Genomic DNA, 16303 nt, shown 5'->3' on the forward strand with positions numbered 1-16303 from the left:
GCGAATCCTGTACAGAGAACGGCGTGAGAAAAACTCGAAAAAGGAGTAAAAGATAGGTTATGTCAACTGTTATAAATGCATTTTCACTAGTTGTCACTAGTTGGGGCCTTTGCAAGTCGATTAATTTAGAACTAGATCCATCTTTGGCCAAAGCAGGCCCAAAGCAGTTTTTGACTAATATTGGAGCTGGTATCACAATTATCAATAATGTACTAGCAATCCTGAATAACTGGTCATTGCTTCCTACAGAAGGGTTGGAGTATTTCTCTAGGGAAATTCTCTTCCCTTTGGCATTACAAACTGAGACCGTAATTGCCGGGGTCTACTGGCCATTGAGACTGTTCTGGATTCATTTAATAATGCACAATATTAAGGACGGCAAATCACCAATTCCATTGCCAGTGGACCTAAGTATCCACCTAGTTCCTATCCTCACTCTGTTAATTGAATACTATGGAGTGAGAAAGACTCCTTTCCAAGTTTCAGCTTATGTTGTCTGGATTTTGACATTCATAATATCAATCCTATACAACTTCTGGTTAAAGACGATTATTGATGTCGAAAACGGTCAGGTTTACCCTTACCCCTTTTTGTCTATTCCGGAACCTCAGGTGACTTTTGTTTTTGTGGGAATTACTACCATAGGATGTCTATCCTTCTTGGCCTACAAATATTCTCATCCAGGAAGACGAACCCCATCCTTAAAACAGCAAAAACTGCAATAATATTGCTTATTTAGGATTTGAATGCCTGTTTCCATTAACTGGCTGTTTCATTAACTGCTGCTGTGTTGCCGGTAAGCACGTGATCTAGTTTTATGCCCTCTTTTTATTTTACTTGTTGTTTTTTGTTACCCTGCTTGTTGAAGTTTGTCGACAACTATAAAAAAAGCTTTGTAGTAATTACTTTCTTCATACATACATCTCGTTTCAAGACTTCAACATCAATATATCGCTCACGTGGGCCTATTATGCAGGGATTGGGATACATACTCAACTCTGTTTAGTGTCTATGCGAAGCGTAGAATACTCGATCGTTGCTGGGCGCCTGATGTTGAATGTCGCGTGATACATTGGGAATCAGCTGTATCTACATATTAAAATACTATTCAAATTTAGATATTATCTTGACTGGTTTTCTTGGTAGAATTAACGGTTATATATTAGTTGAGATATTTTCTGTGATTTAAAGTGCATTTTTGCGTGTTAGGTAGTCGAACCTAGAGTAGGTGTAACCGATGAAAGGCATGTCTTCCCTAGCCTGCGCTCCAATGGCTGCACCACCCTGCTTCATCATCTGTTCGCGCTGCTTAGCGGCCTGAGCCATTGCAGGAGAGTCGGGAATATTTTCTAGTTCATCTGTTGGGAAGAACCTAGCATCGGTGATACTAGATAGCTTTGGAATATAGGGGGCCTCCACTTGCCTAATGGTATCCCAGTCGACTCCGCGGAAAAATGGATGGTTCTTCAACTCCTGCGCACCGCCGTGTCTGCCCAATCTTTCTTCGGAGTGTGAAAGAAGACGACGAATGAGGTCCTCAGCCTCATAAGATATATGAACATCATCTGGGAACTGCAAAGTCTGTTCAAAGTTCATGATTTTCCTATAAGTCTCCTGTGGGGTTTCCGAGCAAAAAGGCGGCCAGCCGATGAGGCATTCGTACATAATCGCGCCAAGCGACCACCAGTCGCACTCTTGACCGTAACCTTGATAAAGAAAAATTTCCGGAGCAATGTAGTCTGGGGTACCGACAGTGGAGTATGCCATTAATCTACGAGATTTTCTCCATGTCTGCATTTGCTGCCTGTTTGTCATTGTTAAATGGATAGCGTCAACAAGCATAGTGTTCCTATTTGCTGCAGATGCACCCGAAACCATTGGTTTCGTAAGCGGTGTGCCATTTTGAGACTGTTCATCCTCTTGTAAAAGCTTCTTATAGTAATTGGAATCATGGGTCTTATGGAACCCCGTTGATAAGCCAAAATCAGATAGCTTGATGTGTCCACGGATGTCGATTAAGATGTTATCTGGTTTTATGTCTCTGTGGATAAACCCTAGTTTATGAATTGCTTCAATAGCCAAAATACACTCAGCCATGTAAAACCTCGTGACGTCTTCAGTGAAAATCTGCCATCTGATCAGCATAGTCATTAAGTCACCACCAGGTAAAAATTCCATAATTAGATATAGGTATTGAGCATCCTGGAACGAGTAGTACAAGGACACAACCCAAGGAGAATCACTTCCAGCTAACACATCACGTTCGGCTTTAACGTGGGCAAGCTGATCTTTCTTGTACATTTCAGATTTTAGCAAAGTTTTCATTGCATATATTTTACCAGTATCCTTCTTCTGAACCAGTCTTACCTCTCCAAAAGCACCCTTTCCGATCACTTTAACTGTATTAAAGTCTTCAAGGGACAATCTTGTTCTACGCAATCTTAAAAATTGTGACTCTTTCTTACCCAACGATGCGAGCTGTCTGCTTTTCCTCTCCTCTGACCAGCCTTGTGAAAGCAATTGTGATTCTAACTCGACACGCCTCTGGTTCCTCTCAATAGCATGGTTGACCGACGTCTGGTAAAAGTTTTCTATCTTTAACTTGACAGCAGCTGCCTTCTCTTGTGCAGATTTGCTTAAAAGTTCAGGCCTCCTCTCAAAATACATATAGTTGCCAGGGCTGCTACTCCGGACTGGACTACCAGGGGTAGGAGAATGTGATAATGCAGGTGCTCCTGGCACAGAGTGACGGGCTGGAAGCGGGCGCCCCGGAATAGCCATCACCGGTTGCGCCGATTGGCCCGATGACAAAGGAGAAGGCAAGTACTGGTCTTGTAATGGCTGAGCTTTTAAAGGTGAGTGAAATGGGGATACAGGTACAGCAAGCTGCTGAGGAGTTTGTTGTGATTGCGTCTGTTGCTGTTTCATCTGAGAATGGTTACCATAGTCAGAACAATTAGAACCACGAAGTGGCGACGAACGATCTAATGCTAGAGAAGGCTCATTGACATTGGTAAAGGAGCTATTACTCTGGCTGTATATGCTGGCAGCTGTTGGTGGTGGGGTATGAATTAAAAGTTGCTGCGGTTGATGAGGCTGCACGGGTGCTCCTGAACCTCCCGCCTGGGAAGAATGCTGTGAATTCGCATAGTTGTTTCCGCCATACGCATTCGATGCTCCTCGGTAATCTAAAGTGGGTATATCGGTGAAACCGGCCCCATAAGCTCTCTGAGCCGCGTTTAGCTGCTGCTGCTGCTGCTGTTGAGCCTGCTGCTCCGTGGCCAAATACTCCTGTAAAGAATGATGTGAACCTTGCTGTTTCATATAGTTGCTACTAAATCCTCCTCCTGCCGGTCTCTGCAACGGAGACTTGCCGTATTCTTGATTATTACCACGCTGATTGTAGTAGCCTTGTCCCCCAAACATAAAACTTAAAATGGATTATCAAACTTTGTCTCTTGCACAACTATCTTTGCTACATATACTCTTTGGAAACCTAAAATCTTGTGGGTATTTTGGTTATCGCAAATAAGTATGCGCAGACACTATCTTCTAGCCGTTGATAGAATCTGTTCCCTTTCATTATGTATCTTGTTTATTTCACTCGCTAATAATAGATTTCTGTCTATTCACTAACCACGGAGAGTCACGTGATGGCAAATCATAAACAGAATTACAGCATGTTTATGACCAAGGATGAGACGTATACCATTATCATCTTAATATATTAACATAGGCTTACACATCGGTGAGCTAGTGGTGTATTAAAAATATACAAATTGATAACTGATATATAGAAGGAAAAAGTACATGACGTAACATTATCGACAAGCTCAGAATTGCAAAGCTTGACCCTTTTGCTTCTTTTCACCACCCAACTCGAAGTGCTTACATCTCTTCAATGGCAATTGAGCCTTAGTCTTACAGGCAACACATTCCAATCTCAAGACAACCTTCTTGGTAGTCTTAGCCTTCTTACGGAAAATTTGCTTGGTTTGACCACCGAAACCGGATTGTTTACGGTCATATCTTCTCTTACCTTGAGCAAACAAGGAAGCCTTACCAGCCTTGTATTGGGTAACCTTGTGTTGGGTGTGCTTACGGCAGTTCTTACCCTTACAGAAAGTCTTTCTGGTTTTTGGAACGTTAACTAGATGTTTAAGTTAGTAATGTGATATTCTGGTGCTGTAGCGTTGGAGAGCATTAACATCATATAATTTAGCCGGTAATTCTAACAATTTGGATCAAAAACCTACGTCTTTTAAGGACGCTTTAGGTGTAGAGGACTTCGGTATTTTCGTTTACTAGTTGTATATTCATGATCACTCAGATTATCTAGTTTTAGATCAGTTCATAGACTTTAAAATTGAATTTATAACATCTACCGACAAAGATAAACCCACTACGCTCTTTATAACTCAAATAACACTATAATAACATACCCATTGTGACGATAAACTTGTTTTGCTGATTCCTCTAAGCTGTAACAGAGTTATACTATATCATGAATCTGAAATTTACTGTAGTTTTCCTGGCATGGTGAACTGGCGGAGCTCGCACGAGAACGGGGCGTGGTGAGAATGCTGGGAGGATTCCTGAGAGAACGCGCGAACAGTGCCGAGCATTGCGGCTCTGCCTAGAGGAGGTTGTTAGGCTAGCGTAGGCGGGCCGGGCGACCCAGTGTGGGAGAGGGACCTTCCTGCGTAGTTGTATTGCTCGCGGCCAAGCAGGCGGAGCTATCTCCGCTTGTCAACATGTTTGGGTGTGGATGTTTGGGTGTAATTGGTAAGATGCAGTCATATGGGATATTTTGCGTCGGCCAAAAACATCGTCAGACACAATTTAGATCTTGAATGACAACTTAACAATGTAGCGTAGGAAGACTTACTCTACTATGACCTAAGATGCAACCAAGTACGGCTTAATAGAAATATTATAGTCTATAGAGTCACTAAATATCATATTAAAAAATTTGATAAACTATACAGCTGATTAAAGTACTTCATAGTAAAATCAAAAATGTTTGTGGAGAAGACTGATAAACTATAGTAGTCGCAAGTGTCAGCGACATAAAATAAAATTACAACTAACAAAAAAAAAAAAAATTAGGGTAGTAAAGAAGCAAACACTAGTATTGTGGAATCTCACCATCCAAAGTTCAGTTACAGCCATAGTTTTATATTTTTAACCAAGAAGAGACGAGGTTTTGCAGTAGACCCTGAAAATGTTCCAGTTCTCTGAAATATCTAAATACCTCAAAGAATCACAAATTTCAAAGCTCAGCACATTTTCGAAAGAGTCGCTACTTTCGATCGGCAATTTTGGTGGCATATGTTCAAAAACGCCGCTTCCGTTGTGTTTTGTGGTGAATTCTGCACCAGCGCGAAAGAATCTTTCGATAGAAAGTAGTCATTACGAGCGAACACATGTTAATATTGGAGTCGTACCCAAATGTTATTCTAGAACGGTCGACATAGCAAATACGGCTATATTTCAAATTGGAAATGCATTTGTGAACATTCTGGCGCTATTTGTAATTTTAATCATAAGTTACAATATCAGGTTCAAGTACACGGCGATCGGAAGGTCAGAATATGGTCATTTTTTCCAATTATGTTTTCTGTTGATATGCATGACTTTAGTTGTAGATTGTGGAGTATCCCCTCCGGGTTCAGACGCCTATCCATATTTAGTGGCGATCCAAATAGGACTAGTTGGAGCATGTACATGGGCTTTATCAGTGATGGCGTTTCTCGGATTCCGACTATGGGAGGATGGGACCCTTAAATCGATGTTAATTATGCGCGGAGTATCGTTGGCGGGATTTACAATGGGATTCGTAGTCTCTATTGTAACCTTCTGGAGCTGGATGCAAAATCATCAAGACATGGCAACAAACACAACAGCATTATTCGTGGTTATTTATGGCCTCAATGGACTCTCACTTGTGTTGTACATAGTATGTCAGTTGGTGGTTTCAATTTTTATGCTTGGTAACCTCTGGATGGCAGGTTCCATAGTCTTGGGCACCATATTCATGTGCACTGGGCAGGTATTAATGTACACAATTTCAACAGAAATATGCGAAGGCGTCAAACATTATCTAGACGGATTATTCATTGGGAGTTTATTCAATGTTTTCACATTGATGATGTTGTACAAATCATGGGATATTTCAACGGACGATGACCTTGAGTTCAGTGTCAGTGTTAGCTCGGATGGCGATGTAATGTATAACGCAGACATAAATATTTAAACGTATTTTCAAAACATTCCCAAATCAGACTGCAATATTATAGACTATAGGATTTTAGTTACAATTAAGTAACATAGACATTAATTAACGGTATTTGTTATTTCTTCAAATGTGCACCTCTAGGATGTTTTGCTGCCATCGTTGCCATACAGCGTATTGTCATTTCTCAATCTCATTTTTGCCGCTTGCAAGATCTCTTTATCGTTCACTTGCACTATTTGGTCAATAGCCTCCGCTTCATTGAATGGATACATGCACTCTTCGTTTGGACAAATCACAATACCATAGTTTTGTTGGATTAAGCACTTCTGTAAAGTCTCTTTGCAGTTTGGACAAATCTTAGTTACACCGGTCATGGTTAGACAAGCCTATAACCAGTCACAGCCCTATATTACAGCAGTACAGCTGTACTTTAAGTGGGCATCGTGGAGTTCAGCTACGGTGAAAAAAACTGTCAATTTGTATTACATAATAAACTCCACGATTCCAATTACACGAAGAAGATAGTAAAACTCTATATGATGCTCAGTATAAGAGTAGATATACCGCTAGACGAGCTTAATTAGCTGCCATCACATTCATATCCAAATTGGGATATCTTGAGATCACTTTAATGCTATATTTAAATATTTTATGTACCAATGCATATAAATCGCTTCTCACGTGAGCACTCATTTCCATTAAAGCTTAACCTGGATTGTATTATTATCTTATATAACTTGTACATAATTGTAGCCTAAACCGACAGTAGCTATAAGGATGCCTAGAGTAAGTTCTGATACCACTAAAAGGCTGCAGAAAGAACCATCATGTATCAGGAATATTTGTATCCTTGCTCATGTCGATCATGGTAAAACCTCCCTGTCGGATTCTTTGTTAGCGTCAAATGGTATAGTTTCACAGAGATTAGCTGGGAAGGTTAGGTATTTGGATGCCAGACCAGATGAACAATTAAGAGGTATTACAATGGAATCAAGTGCTATTTCACTGTATTTTAGGGTACTACACAAGCAAGAAGGGAGAGATGAACCTCTGGTTGATGAACATCTAATCAATTTGATTGATTCTCCAGGGCATATTGATTTTTCTAGTGAAGTCAGTGCGGCTTCAAAACTATGTGACGGTGCTGTGGTTCTGGTTGATGTTGTTGAAGGTGTTTGTTCTCAGACTGTTACAGTTTTGAGACAGTGTTGGACAGAGAAATTGAAGCCAGTTTTGGTTCTGAACAAAATTGACAGACTTATCACAGAGTTGCAACTTACTCCGCAAGAAGCATATAAGCATTTGTCGAAAATAATTGAGAATGTAAATTCAGTTATTGGTTCATTTTTTGCTGGAGACAGACTATTAGATGACCTTTCATGGAGAGAGCAGCTGGAGAACAATGCAAATGCCGAATTTGTTGATAAAGACGACACTGATTTATATTTTGAGCCTTCTAAGAATAATGTTATCTTTGCATCTGCTATAGATGGATGGGGATTTAATGTAGGAACTTTTGCTAAGATCTTCGAGCAGAAGTTGGGTGCTAAGAGAGAAAACTTACAGAAGGTTTTGTGGGGAGACTACTACATTGATCCCAAGACTAAAAAGTTCATAAATAACAAGGGTCTGAAGGGTAGGGCTTTAAAGCCTTTGTTTGTTTCCTTAGTATTGGAAAATATCTGGAAAATATATGAGTATGTTTTCACGACGCATGATGCCCAGATGCTGGAGAAGATCACCAGTTCTCTAAATATCAAAGTATCACCAAGGGATCTGAGATCCAAGGACTATAAAAACCTTTTGAAGACAATTATGGGGCAATGGCTACCGGTTAGCACTGCAGTTCTATACACAGTAGTGTCGCTGCTTCCATCTCCTTTGGAATCCCAAAAGGTCAGGTTAGAAGCCATTTTGGGTGAATCTCAGGACACGCAAAACATAGACACTGCTCTAATCTCTGCTATAGAAAACTGCGATAGCGAGGGCCCTGTTTGTGCATATGTTTCTAAGATGTTATCGATCCCCAACGAGGAATTGCCAACCGATAACAGCGGCCTTGTATCCAACGAGTTCATGGAACGGACTCAACGAGCAAGGAAAGAGGCATTGAAAGCGGCCAAAGCGGCCGAGTTAGCAGAATCCTTTTCCAAAATGGGAGTTGTTGACAAAGACGACTTATACACTAGGTCCATTGACACCACTGTAACTCCGGAAATAGAAGAAGAAGGATTAAAACGGAAAATGAAGAGTAAATTTGCAAAGGGAGCTAGTAATAATCATTTCAACGCAGATTTAACTACTGCAGCTGCTACAGAAGATCCTCAGTATGAAGAGGAGGAGGAGGAGAACGTTCCTCATGCCTTAGCAGATTTTGTCCCCGAAGACATTGACCCTAACGATCCGATGGCGGCAATGTTTGAATATGAAGAGGAAGATCCATTTAAGAACAAATATGAAGAAGGGGATCAAGAGGACGAGGGAGAAGAGCAAGAGCAAGAGCAAGAGCAAGAGCAAAATGATGAAACAATTATAGGGTTTGCTAGATTGTATAGTGGTACATTAAGGGTAGGTCAGGAGATAGCCGTTTTAGGGCCTAAATATAACCCTGTGAAACCTAATGAGCATGTCCAAAAAACCACAATTAGGGCCCTTTACCTATTTATGGGTAAAGAGTTGGTCTCATTAGACGTCTGTCCGTCAGGTAATATTGTTGGTATTGGGGGCCTTGCCGGTAAGGTACTGAAGAATGGAACCCTGCTCGCTTCTGATACTCGAGGCGTTAACTTAGCTACTGTAAACGTCAATCACACCCCAATTGTGCGTGTAGCTTTAGAACCAGTAAGACCAACAGAGATGGATAAACTAGTAAATGGTTTACGACTGTTAAATCAGGCTGACCCATGTGTCGAAACCTACGTTGAAGAAACAGGTGAGCATATTTTATGCACCGCAGGTGAATTACATCTAGAAAGATGTCTGAAAGATTTAAGAGAGAGATTCGCAGGAATTGAGATATCCAGCTCTTCGCCGGTAATTCCTTACAAAGAAACGATTTTGAAGACGTCAAATATGAACCCACCTTCGAACCCAACGCTAGGCAGAGGTGTAACTGAGGTAACACTGGGCAGTTGGAGTTTAAAATTTAGATGTGTCCCTTTGCCCTCTGACGTCACCCAATTCTTAATTGACCACCACGTCACCATCCAGGCACTTGTAGGCGAGAAAACGATGAAAGACGACCCCGCAGTTGACACGACGAAATTTATTGAGCGGCTGCAGCAGGGATTTGGCGCCGATCCCGATTCTGCTGAATTAAAGGATATGGTCAAAAACATATGTGCCTTTGGCCCAAAGAGAACCGGACCCAACATACTCTTTGCGAAGCACGGTCTGCTGCAGACATTAACTTCTATTAGCGCTGAAGGCGGATCCTTCGAGTTTGAGGACTCCATTAGGAATGGATTCCAGCTAGCCGTAAACAGCGGACCGCTTGCTAATGAGCCGGTGCAGGGTGTAGCAGTAATCCTCGAGGATATCACGCACTTGAGTGCGGATGATTTACAGTCCTCAGATATCCCGAACCACCAAACTGAAGTCTTCGATTTTTCCGGCAGGCTCATCATCACAACAAGAGATGCAATCCATCATTCGTTCCTAGATTGGTCACCTCGGCTAATGTGGGCAATGTACTCCTCAGAAATTCAGTCTTCCGCGGAAGTATTGGGTAAGGTTTACGCTGTCGTCCAACAACGCAGTGGCAGAATCATATCAGAGGAACTAAAAGAAGGAACTCCATTTTTCCAAATTATAGCAAGAATTCCTGTCATCGAGGCATTCGGCTTCAGCGAAGATATCAGAAAAAAGTCTTCTGGAGCTGCTCAACCTCAGCTAGTTTTCTCGGGCTTTGAATGTATCGATATGGATCCTTTCTGGGTTCCTACTACGATTGATGAATTAGAAGAGCTCGGTGACACGGCCGATAGAGAAAATATAGCAAGAAGACATATGAATAATATAAGAAGAAGGAAAGGATTGTTTATAGAGGAGAAGGTAGTCGCAAAAGCAGAGAAGCAAAGGACCCTAAAACGAAACTGATACCTAGTAGATAATATTTATATCCTCACTTGTTTGTATCCTAGTACCTGGTTAACGCTTCAACGTAATAGATGATTTAGCGAAAATTTTCCATATTAACATTAATATCCTAATAAAAGCAATCTGTCGTCACATCCTCTAATGAATTAATCATTGGATTATATCGGGATTTATAGGTGCAACTAGGTGGGTAGTGGGATTCAGTAAATTAGAACTAGTTTTAGATTTTCTTATTGATTGAAAATTACATTCACAGATGTATGAACCTGAGAATAGGCGTAGTAATGTGGGTTCTGGGACAACGATGACGTTAGATAGAGATGCCTTAATGAAAGCAGATGAAAAAAGTCTTGCAACCATTATTAACAACCAATTGGAGCAATATCCGATGTTTAAATATTGTAAACCATTCAGCTTGAGTTTACCAAAAGGTTTATTAGATTTACCCGCTGGATGCGAACATCAAACTTATGAAATTGATCTTACGCAATATGCAGACGATGAGGATGAGTGTAAAGTGGTTAAAGATGGTGGTCTAGATACAGAACAAATAGATGAGAAGAGTTTGGATGTCATGGAACACAGTGAGCCTGAGTTCCAGATTTTCACTGAAGAATATGATGATGATGACTTAGGTAATCCAGAATTGCATTTAAAGGATCCAGATAGCGAGGTGCTATTTGATTATACTGTGGACAGTTTGCATGACATAACTAATGGGCGTAGCGCAGCCCTTGGCAAACATCTTATAGAAATGATTGATAACCTGTTGCCTCAAGGTGTACCATTCAGGGATAAAGTCATTAGTACAGTGAAAGGAAATCTACCCAATTCAGACAAGATACGGGTGTTGAACGACATCCAGCAGCAACTAAAACCGTGTCTGCAGAAAATCTCCTCCTGTGAGTTTTGCAAGAACAAATCTCACACCGAAATGCATAGTGATTACGAAAACAACAACGAACATGTCGCTGATCAAGATACGAAGTCTAACGAAACGCACAGCAAGTATAGCAGTCAACAGCTGAGCGAGTGCGGAAGTGACCATAGCCATTCTCATGGTGATTCTAGCAACTTAAGATCCCTCTCGTCCCATGATCGCCTGTATGAGTATAGACCTAAGGAGCGGCCCGACTTCCATGCACTTCTGGCGTTTAACCCGGATGAAAAGCCCATATGCATGTTTTGTGAGTACTACTTAGTTTTTGGGAAGCCTCCAAGACAGATGATGAAATGGTATAACCAGCACGGGGCGGCTGGAGTTGTACAACACCAGTCGGCAGATCAGCATGAAGGGAGCAAAACTGCTAAGAACAAGAAAAAAAAGAAAAAGAGTAAGAAGGGCAAACGTTGATTCGAATCGAAGGTTGACGTAAGGAGTAATATGTAACGGCAATGTTTACTATGGTTATTATATTAACAGGAGCAGGCCATAGTTAATTGGGTAAAACACCAATTTGATAATAGGGAACAGTATATATAGTATCGGCTGGCACGGAATCGATAAACGCATATATTACACGTATAGAGAATCGATTTTATTGTATTTAATCCTCGATTACATATAATCTACCGCTGCAGTGAATTTCTTCCGCCATTTTAGCGGCAGGCGTTGTCAGTGATCTGTGTTACCCCTCCTTTGGAAATCAAGTCCACCTCGATTACTTGTTCTGAAGCTGAGAATTTCGTCTTCACTTACGCATTACTGTAAGCTGCTTCGTCAGCCACAAACGCCCGCGCCAGTATACCTTTGTCCCTAATCTAATACAAAAACCACAGCAAGCATTGCCACAAAGCACTTTCAGCCAGCGCACTAATATACATCTGCATTACCTAATTCCACCTTAGAGAATCACTTTTCCCACTTTAATACTCACTTTTTCCACAACCGCCGACGCCAGTGTTCAACCGGTCGCTTACACAATACAGCACAATACAGCAATTTACATGTATACCCTATAATGAACTTCTACTATGACTAAGCTACCTCTATTGCCTACTAAATCTCTGCATTATTCTATCCATGATCTAAAACTAGCTTCTAGGGCAATACTAGATCATCTACTGTCTATTGCACTTATGGCATCCAAGACGTCATAGAAAGACTACATACTACTGGCAACGAATCACGTAAACGTATATAACAGAATTTCATCTCTTCAGCTATATAAAAGCTGTTTAAACGTCCAAATATGGAAGTGGATACGCTTGCCAAATCATACAGTATGCTGGCTTTTCTATTTGTAATATGTGATGTATACTTTAATTAGCATTCCGGGATTTACTGTCACTAAAAACAGATACAGTGTATTGCGATGTCAAGAGGTGGTATTCGATGTTTATGCAACCTTTGGTATCAATTACAGTAGCAACAAACGCCGATTGGTAATATTTGAGACCTGTCCTATTGTGGTCACGCCATCGCCAGTTGTGTGCAAGTCTCATTAAGATGAGCTTTTTACGGCGTCTCATCTTGTTTCACGCCTTGACACAAATGACATCCATCATCAGGATTATCTACCAGTAGAAGCGTTTAAATGAGCCAAGAAAAGATCGCAATTAAACTCTCTGAGTTAGAGAAGGAAATGGAGGCCCTGAATGCTATTTTAAACAAAACATTAAAGGTAGAAGGTGAAGAAGAACCTCTGGCACAACTACACATGGCTGAAGAACACAAACACAGTTCAACTGCAAAAGTGAGTAATAAGCAAATCACTGAAATTACGCATGGCCACGGTTTCTGTGGAAGTCTAAGGCATGGGTCGCATGGTTCAGAAAAGAGTGATAAACCAAGAAAGTGCAAGTCTGATAAACCGCAAGCCGGTACCGAAAAGGGGACAAAACAGCAGTGTACCGCCTTGGTTCACCAGCCGCTGGAAAGCTCTAGGCCTCAGTCTGTTCTAGACGATGTACCAGAGGAGGAAGACTCTACATTTGCCGCAGCAAAGACCACGGATCACAAACCTATGCGGAACAATGTTCCGAATGTAGATGTTGCTACTGCACCGAACGGGGTTACCAAGGCACATCGTGTGCCCTCGCAGAGCTCTTCGTCCTCTTTTGCGGCCACCGACTTCACGTTGCCCCTGCAGCTCGAAAAGCACGACAGCAGGGCCAACACCGACAAAGCAGGCCATAGACTAAGATTCAGCCCCGAAACAGTTGGAGGACACGAAACAGAACCCGACCTCTCGATGCTTCAGATCGCAAAGCGCAGGGATATCCCGACGTCACTCCCCTCCTCTCAGGGCACCGATAGACCTCTCCAACGTCGTTCCGCAAACCCCTTTCGCGTCGTCTCCGTTGGTGGAACTAGCTGCACCTCGTCTCGCAAAAGCTCTAATCTTACCGGTAGCGCCAAGTCACCATGCAACTCCTCTGGTAACTGCCCAGGCGCCAACGCCACTGCTAGTGAGGACTACTCTCTTATGAAGCTACAGCGCAAGCACGATTATTTAACTATGAAATGCGTCAAGTTGTCGAAGGAAATCAAGTACCTCCGCAACCTGAAGAAGAATGGCTCTCTGTCAGTTGAAGATAACCGCAAATTAGGCGAAGCCGTCGACAAACTTCAGCACTATCTCGATCGCAAGGCCAAAGAAAAGTACGAAGTGGGCGTTTTACTCTCCCGCAAGCTCCGGAAGCAGATCAACAACGGCTCAAATGGCCAATTCTGGGTAGGTGCGAAGTAACCACGTTCTTGCATCGTACTCATGGCACTCATAATCCCCGCTGCCCCTACCTGCGGTGCGCAGTGTCCATCTCATCTCCGGCTTATGTCAGCAAAGGACATTCTTTCTTTTTATTGGTCAAAAAATTTTGAAGACGCCCAGGCTAAGCTTCATCACTACAGTAACACTGTGAGCTCAACAAGATCTAAAGCATCAGGAACTTTTTTTGTAGATATTAGCGTCAGGAGGGGCGTTCTACATCTCTACAATCATATTCATCATAACAAAATAATCTCAAGCATGTCTCGTGAAGGCTTCCAAATTCCAACCAATTTGGATGCGGCTGCTGCTGGTACCGCACAAGCTAGAACAGCTACTCTGAAATATATCTGTGCAGAATGTTCCAGTAAACTATCTCTATCAAGAACTGACCCTGTTCGTTGTAAAAATTGTGGTCATAGGATCTTACTCAAGGCCAGAACTATGAGAATGGTTCAATTTGAAGCAAGGTGAACCCAAGTGGCAGATTAAAACAGCCGGAACTGTACGATGTAAGAGCATAGTATATAATTTAGTAAGAATTAATATATAAATGTTTAGTTAGCGCGAAATAGGATTTGATAAAGCGTTGTGCGTGCTTTAATTGCCCTTATTGGCTATCTGTTTGAGTGGTTTTGAAATCATGCTGTGGCTTTTTACGATCAACTTTTCAAACCTATGAGCGTTTGCAAAAGTAACGAAGATCAAAGGGAATAACTACCAGATATCAGGGGTTATAGTGATATCTGAGGCAACTGATATTGTAGGTAGCTCAGGAGTTTTTTTAGCTAATTTGGACTGCTTTTGTTGGTGTATTGGTAATTTTTCGGTTGTTTAGCTAAGTTATGGAAAGTAACAAGGTACAGAAGCAAGTGTCGTCGTTCGATTTGGAGCCAAATCCGTTTGAACAAAGTTTTGCATCGACGAAACGGGAGGTGGGCGGGATCGGCAGGCCGGTACTGCAGCAGCCTCGTCAACACGGGCAGGGGCTGCTGGGAATGGGAGGTGTATCTCAAGGCGTTGGAGACCAAAAAACGTTACCCAGATACCATGTACAGCAGAAGCCTCCAGCCCTCCATTCACCTCCTGTGTTGACTCCTGGGGGATCGCATAGGCTTTCAGCTATGCTACTTTCACCGCAGCTTCTGCAGACGCAGATGCCAGCCTTGAGCCCACTAATTCATGGTGGGCAGCCAGCCACGCAGACGACGCCGAACTTTTTAATGGGCCTGAATAACAAGGTTGTGACTGCTAAGAGTGGATTACAGGCCAACGAATCAGGTCTACGCACTGGGTTGACGCCAGGTATAATCGAGGACGGGCAGCCGGCGTCGCTGCCTATGCCCAATAGTGGGCAGTTCACTCCTGGACTATCCTCGATACTTTCGTCCATTCCTATGGAGACTGGTCGGACCCCTAGTGCACCAGGACTTCCTCCTTATGCTCACACTTTGTCTACTGTACTGGAAGCTAAGGGAGCTAGTCCGAACCTGGTTTCAGATGTTGGTATAGGTTCAGCGGGGACCCCTCATTCCTCTACTAAGATTGCACTCGAGCTCCCAAAGGAACGAACACAGAGTATAGGCCACAGTGAACGTAAGCGGACGTTGACTGCAGAAGAACACACTGTGCCTGACTCGTTCGATAGCAGTAGCAACGAGAGTGGAATGAATAGTGGTGCAACGAGTTCTGCACATAATGGAACTAATATAGGCACTAGCAGCAGTATTACAAGTCTCAAGAAAATAAAGAAGTCCCAAGAGTATAGTGAGGAGAATGAAGAAAGAAACCGTAAGCGACAGGAATTTCTCGAGCGTAATAGGCTTGCTGCTTCGAAGTTTAGGAAACGCAAGAAGGAATACATAAAAAAGATAGAGACAGACCTTCAATTTTATGAGACTGAGTACACCGATCTGACCTTGTTTGTTGATAGATTGGCAGGATATTCATCAGAGGCTAAAGAAGCGGGTCGTATGGATCCTAACCTATCGTTATTTAATTTGTTGAAGCAATCACTGGCGAGACAAGATTTGCCAACGGCCATGGCTTTGGTTAGCCAGATTGAACAGCTGATGGTAGCCACCAAATATGTTCAAAGAAACGGTAAAAATCCTAGGGAGGATAGTGAAGATAAAAAAGAGGACCATTGATAGTTAATAAAAGACTTGAGTTGTTATTTGACTGATATCGCTACAACAAGTAGTTTACATTGATAAAAGCTATTGAATCACGAAAAATCACTGCCTCCACTGGTGTA

General features: G+C 42.2%; 10 protein-coding genes and 1 non-coding gene across 11 annotated transcripts; 8 read left to right on the forward strand and 3 right to left on the reverse strand.

Annotated features, from left to right (window-relative positions):
• Positions 1 to 59: 59 nt before the first annotated feature.
• Positions 60 to 725, forward strand: AW171_hschr21222 (uncharacterized protein; the record flags this gene model as incomplete). The annotated part of the gene is made up of 1 exon (XM_018130901.1): positions 60 to 725. One exon carries the CDS (start codon positions 60 to 62, stop codon positions 723 to 725), a length of 666 nt encoding a protein of 221 aa, XP_017986390.1.
• A 292-nt stretch (positions 726 to 1017) lies between these two features.
• On the forward strand, positions 1018 to 1095 carry AW171_hschr21223. Its single transcript, XR_001930076.1, has one exon. It is a non-coding gene; the product is annotated as an HBRSNR32 (small nuclear RNA).
• A 90-nt stretch (positions 1096 to 1185) lies between these two features.
• Positions 1186 to 3426, reverse strand: CBK1 (serine/threonine protein kinase CBK1; the record flags this gene model as incomplete). Its single annotated transcript, XM_018130902.1, has 1 exon — positions 1186 to 3426. The coding sequence occupies one exon, from the start codon at positions 3424 to 3426 to the stop codon at positions 1186 to 1188; it is 2241 nt and encodes a 746-aa protein (XP_017986391.1).
• Positions 3427 to 3833: 407 nt separating this feature from the next.
• On the reverse strand, positions 3834 to 4446 carry RPL42A (60S ribosomal protein eL42; the record flags this gene model as incomplete). Its single annotated transcript, XM_018130903.1, has 2 exons — positions 3834 to 4150; positions 4443 to 4446. 2 exons carry the CDS (start codon positions 4444 to 4446, stop codon positions 3834 to 3836), a joined length of 321 nt encoding a protein of 106 aa, XP_017986392.1.
• Positions 4447 to 5224: 778 nt separating this feature from the next.
• CHS7 (Chs7p) lies at positions 5225 to 6256 on the forward strand (the record flags this gene model as incomplete). The annotated part of the gene is made up of 1 exon (XM_018130904.1): positions 5225 to 6256. The coding sequence occupies one exon, from the start codon at positions 5225 to 5227 to the stop codon at positions 6254 to 6256; it is 1032 nt and encodes a 343-aa protein (XP_017986393.1).
• Positions 6257 to 6375: 119 nt separating this feature from the next.
• Positions 6376 to 6612, reverse strand: AW171_hschr21227 (uncharacterized protein; the record flags this gene model as incomplete). The annotated part of the gene is made up of 1 exon (XM_018130905.1): positions 6376 to 6612. The coding sequence occupies one exon, from the start codon at positions 6610 to 6612 to the stop codon at positions 6376 to 6378; it is 237 nt and encodes a 78-aa protein (XP_017986394.1).
• Positions 6613 to 7015: 403 nt separating this feature from the next.
• RIA1 (GTPase RIA1) lies at positions 7016 to 10336 on the forward strand (the record flags this gene model as incomplete). Its single annotated transcript, XM_018130906.1, has 1 exon — positions 7016 to 10336. One exon carries the CDS (start codon positions 7016 to 7018, stop codon positions 10334 to 10336), a length of 3321 nt encoding a protein of 1106 aa, XP_017986395.1.
• A 256-nt stretch (positions 10337 to 10592) lies between these two features.
• Positions 10593 to 11690, forward strand: IBD2 (Ibd2p; the record flags this gene model as incomplete). Its single annotated transcript, XM_018130907.1, has 1 exon — positions 10593 to 11690. One exon carries the CDS (start codon positions 10593 to 10595, stop codon positions 11688 to 11690), a length of 1098 nt encoding a protein of 365 aa, XP_017986396.1.
• A 1183-nt stretch (positions 11691 to 12873) lies between these two features.
• Positions 12874 to 14028, forward strand: BNI5 (Bni5p; the record flags this gene model as incomplete). Its single annotated transcript, XM_018130908.1, has 1 exon — positions 12874 to 14028. One exon carries the CDS (start codon positions 12874 to 12876, stop codon positions 14026 to 14028), a length of 1155 nt encoding a protein of 384 aa, XP_017986397.1.
• Positions 14029 to 14307: 279 nt separating this feature from the next.
• RPC10 (DNA-directed RNA polymerase core subunit RPC10) lies at positions 14308 to 14520 on the forward strand (the record flags this gene model as incomplete). Its single annotated transcript, XM_018130909.1, has 1 exon — positions 14308 to 14520. One exon carries the CDS (start codon positions 14308 to 14310, stop codon positions 14518 to 14520), a length of 213 nt encoding a protein of 70 aa, XP_017986398.1.
• A 371-nt stretch (positions 14521 to 14891) lies between these two features.
• Positions 14892 to 16196, forward strand: SKO1 (Sko1p; the record flags this gene model as incomplete). The annotated part of the gene is made up of 1 exon (XM_018130910.1): positions 14892 to 16196. One exon carries the CDS (start codon positions 14892 to 14894, stop codon positions 16194 to 16196), a length of 1305 nt encoding a protein of 434 aa, XP_017986399.1.
• Between the last annotated feature and the right edge of the window lie 107 nt (positions 16197 to 16303).

This window comes from Eremothecium sinecaudum, chromosome II (genome assembly GCF_001548555.1).
Source record: "Eremothecium sinecaudum strain ATCC 58844 chromosome II, complete sequence".
Lineage (NCBI taxonomy): Eukaryota > Fungi > Ascomycota > Saccharomycetes > Saccharomycetales > Saccharomycetaceae > Eremothecium > Eremothecium sinecaudum.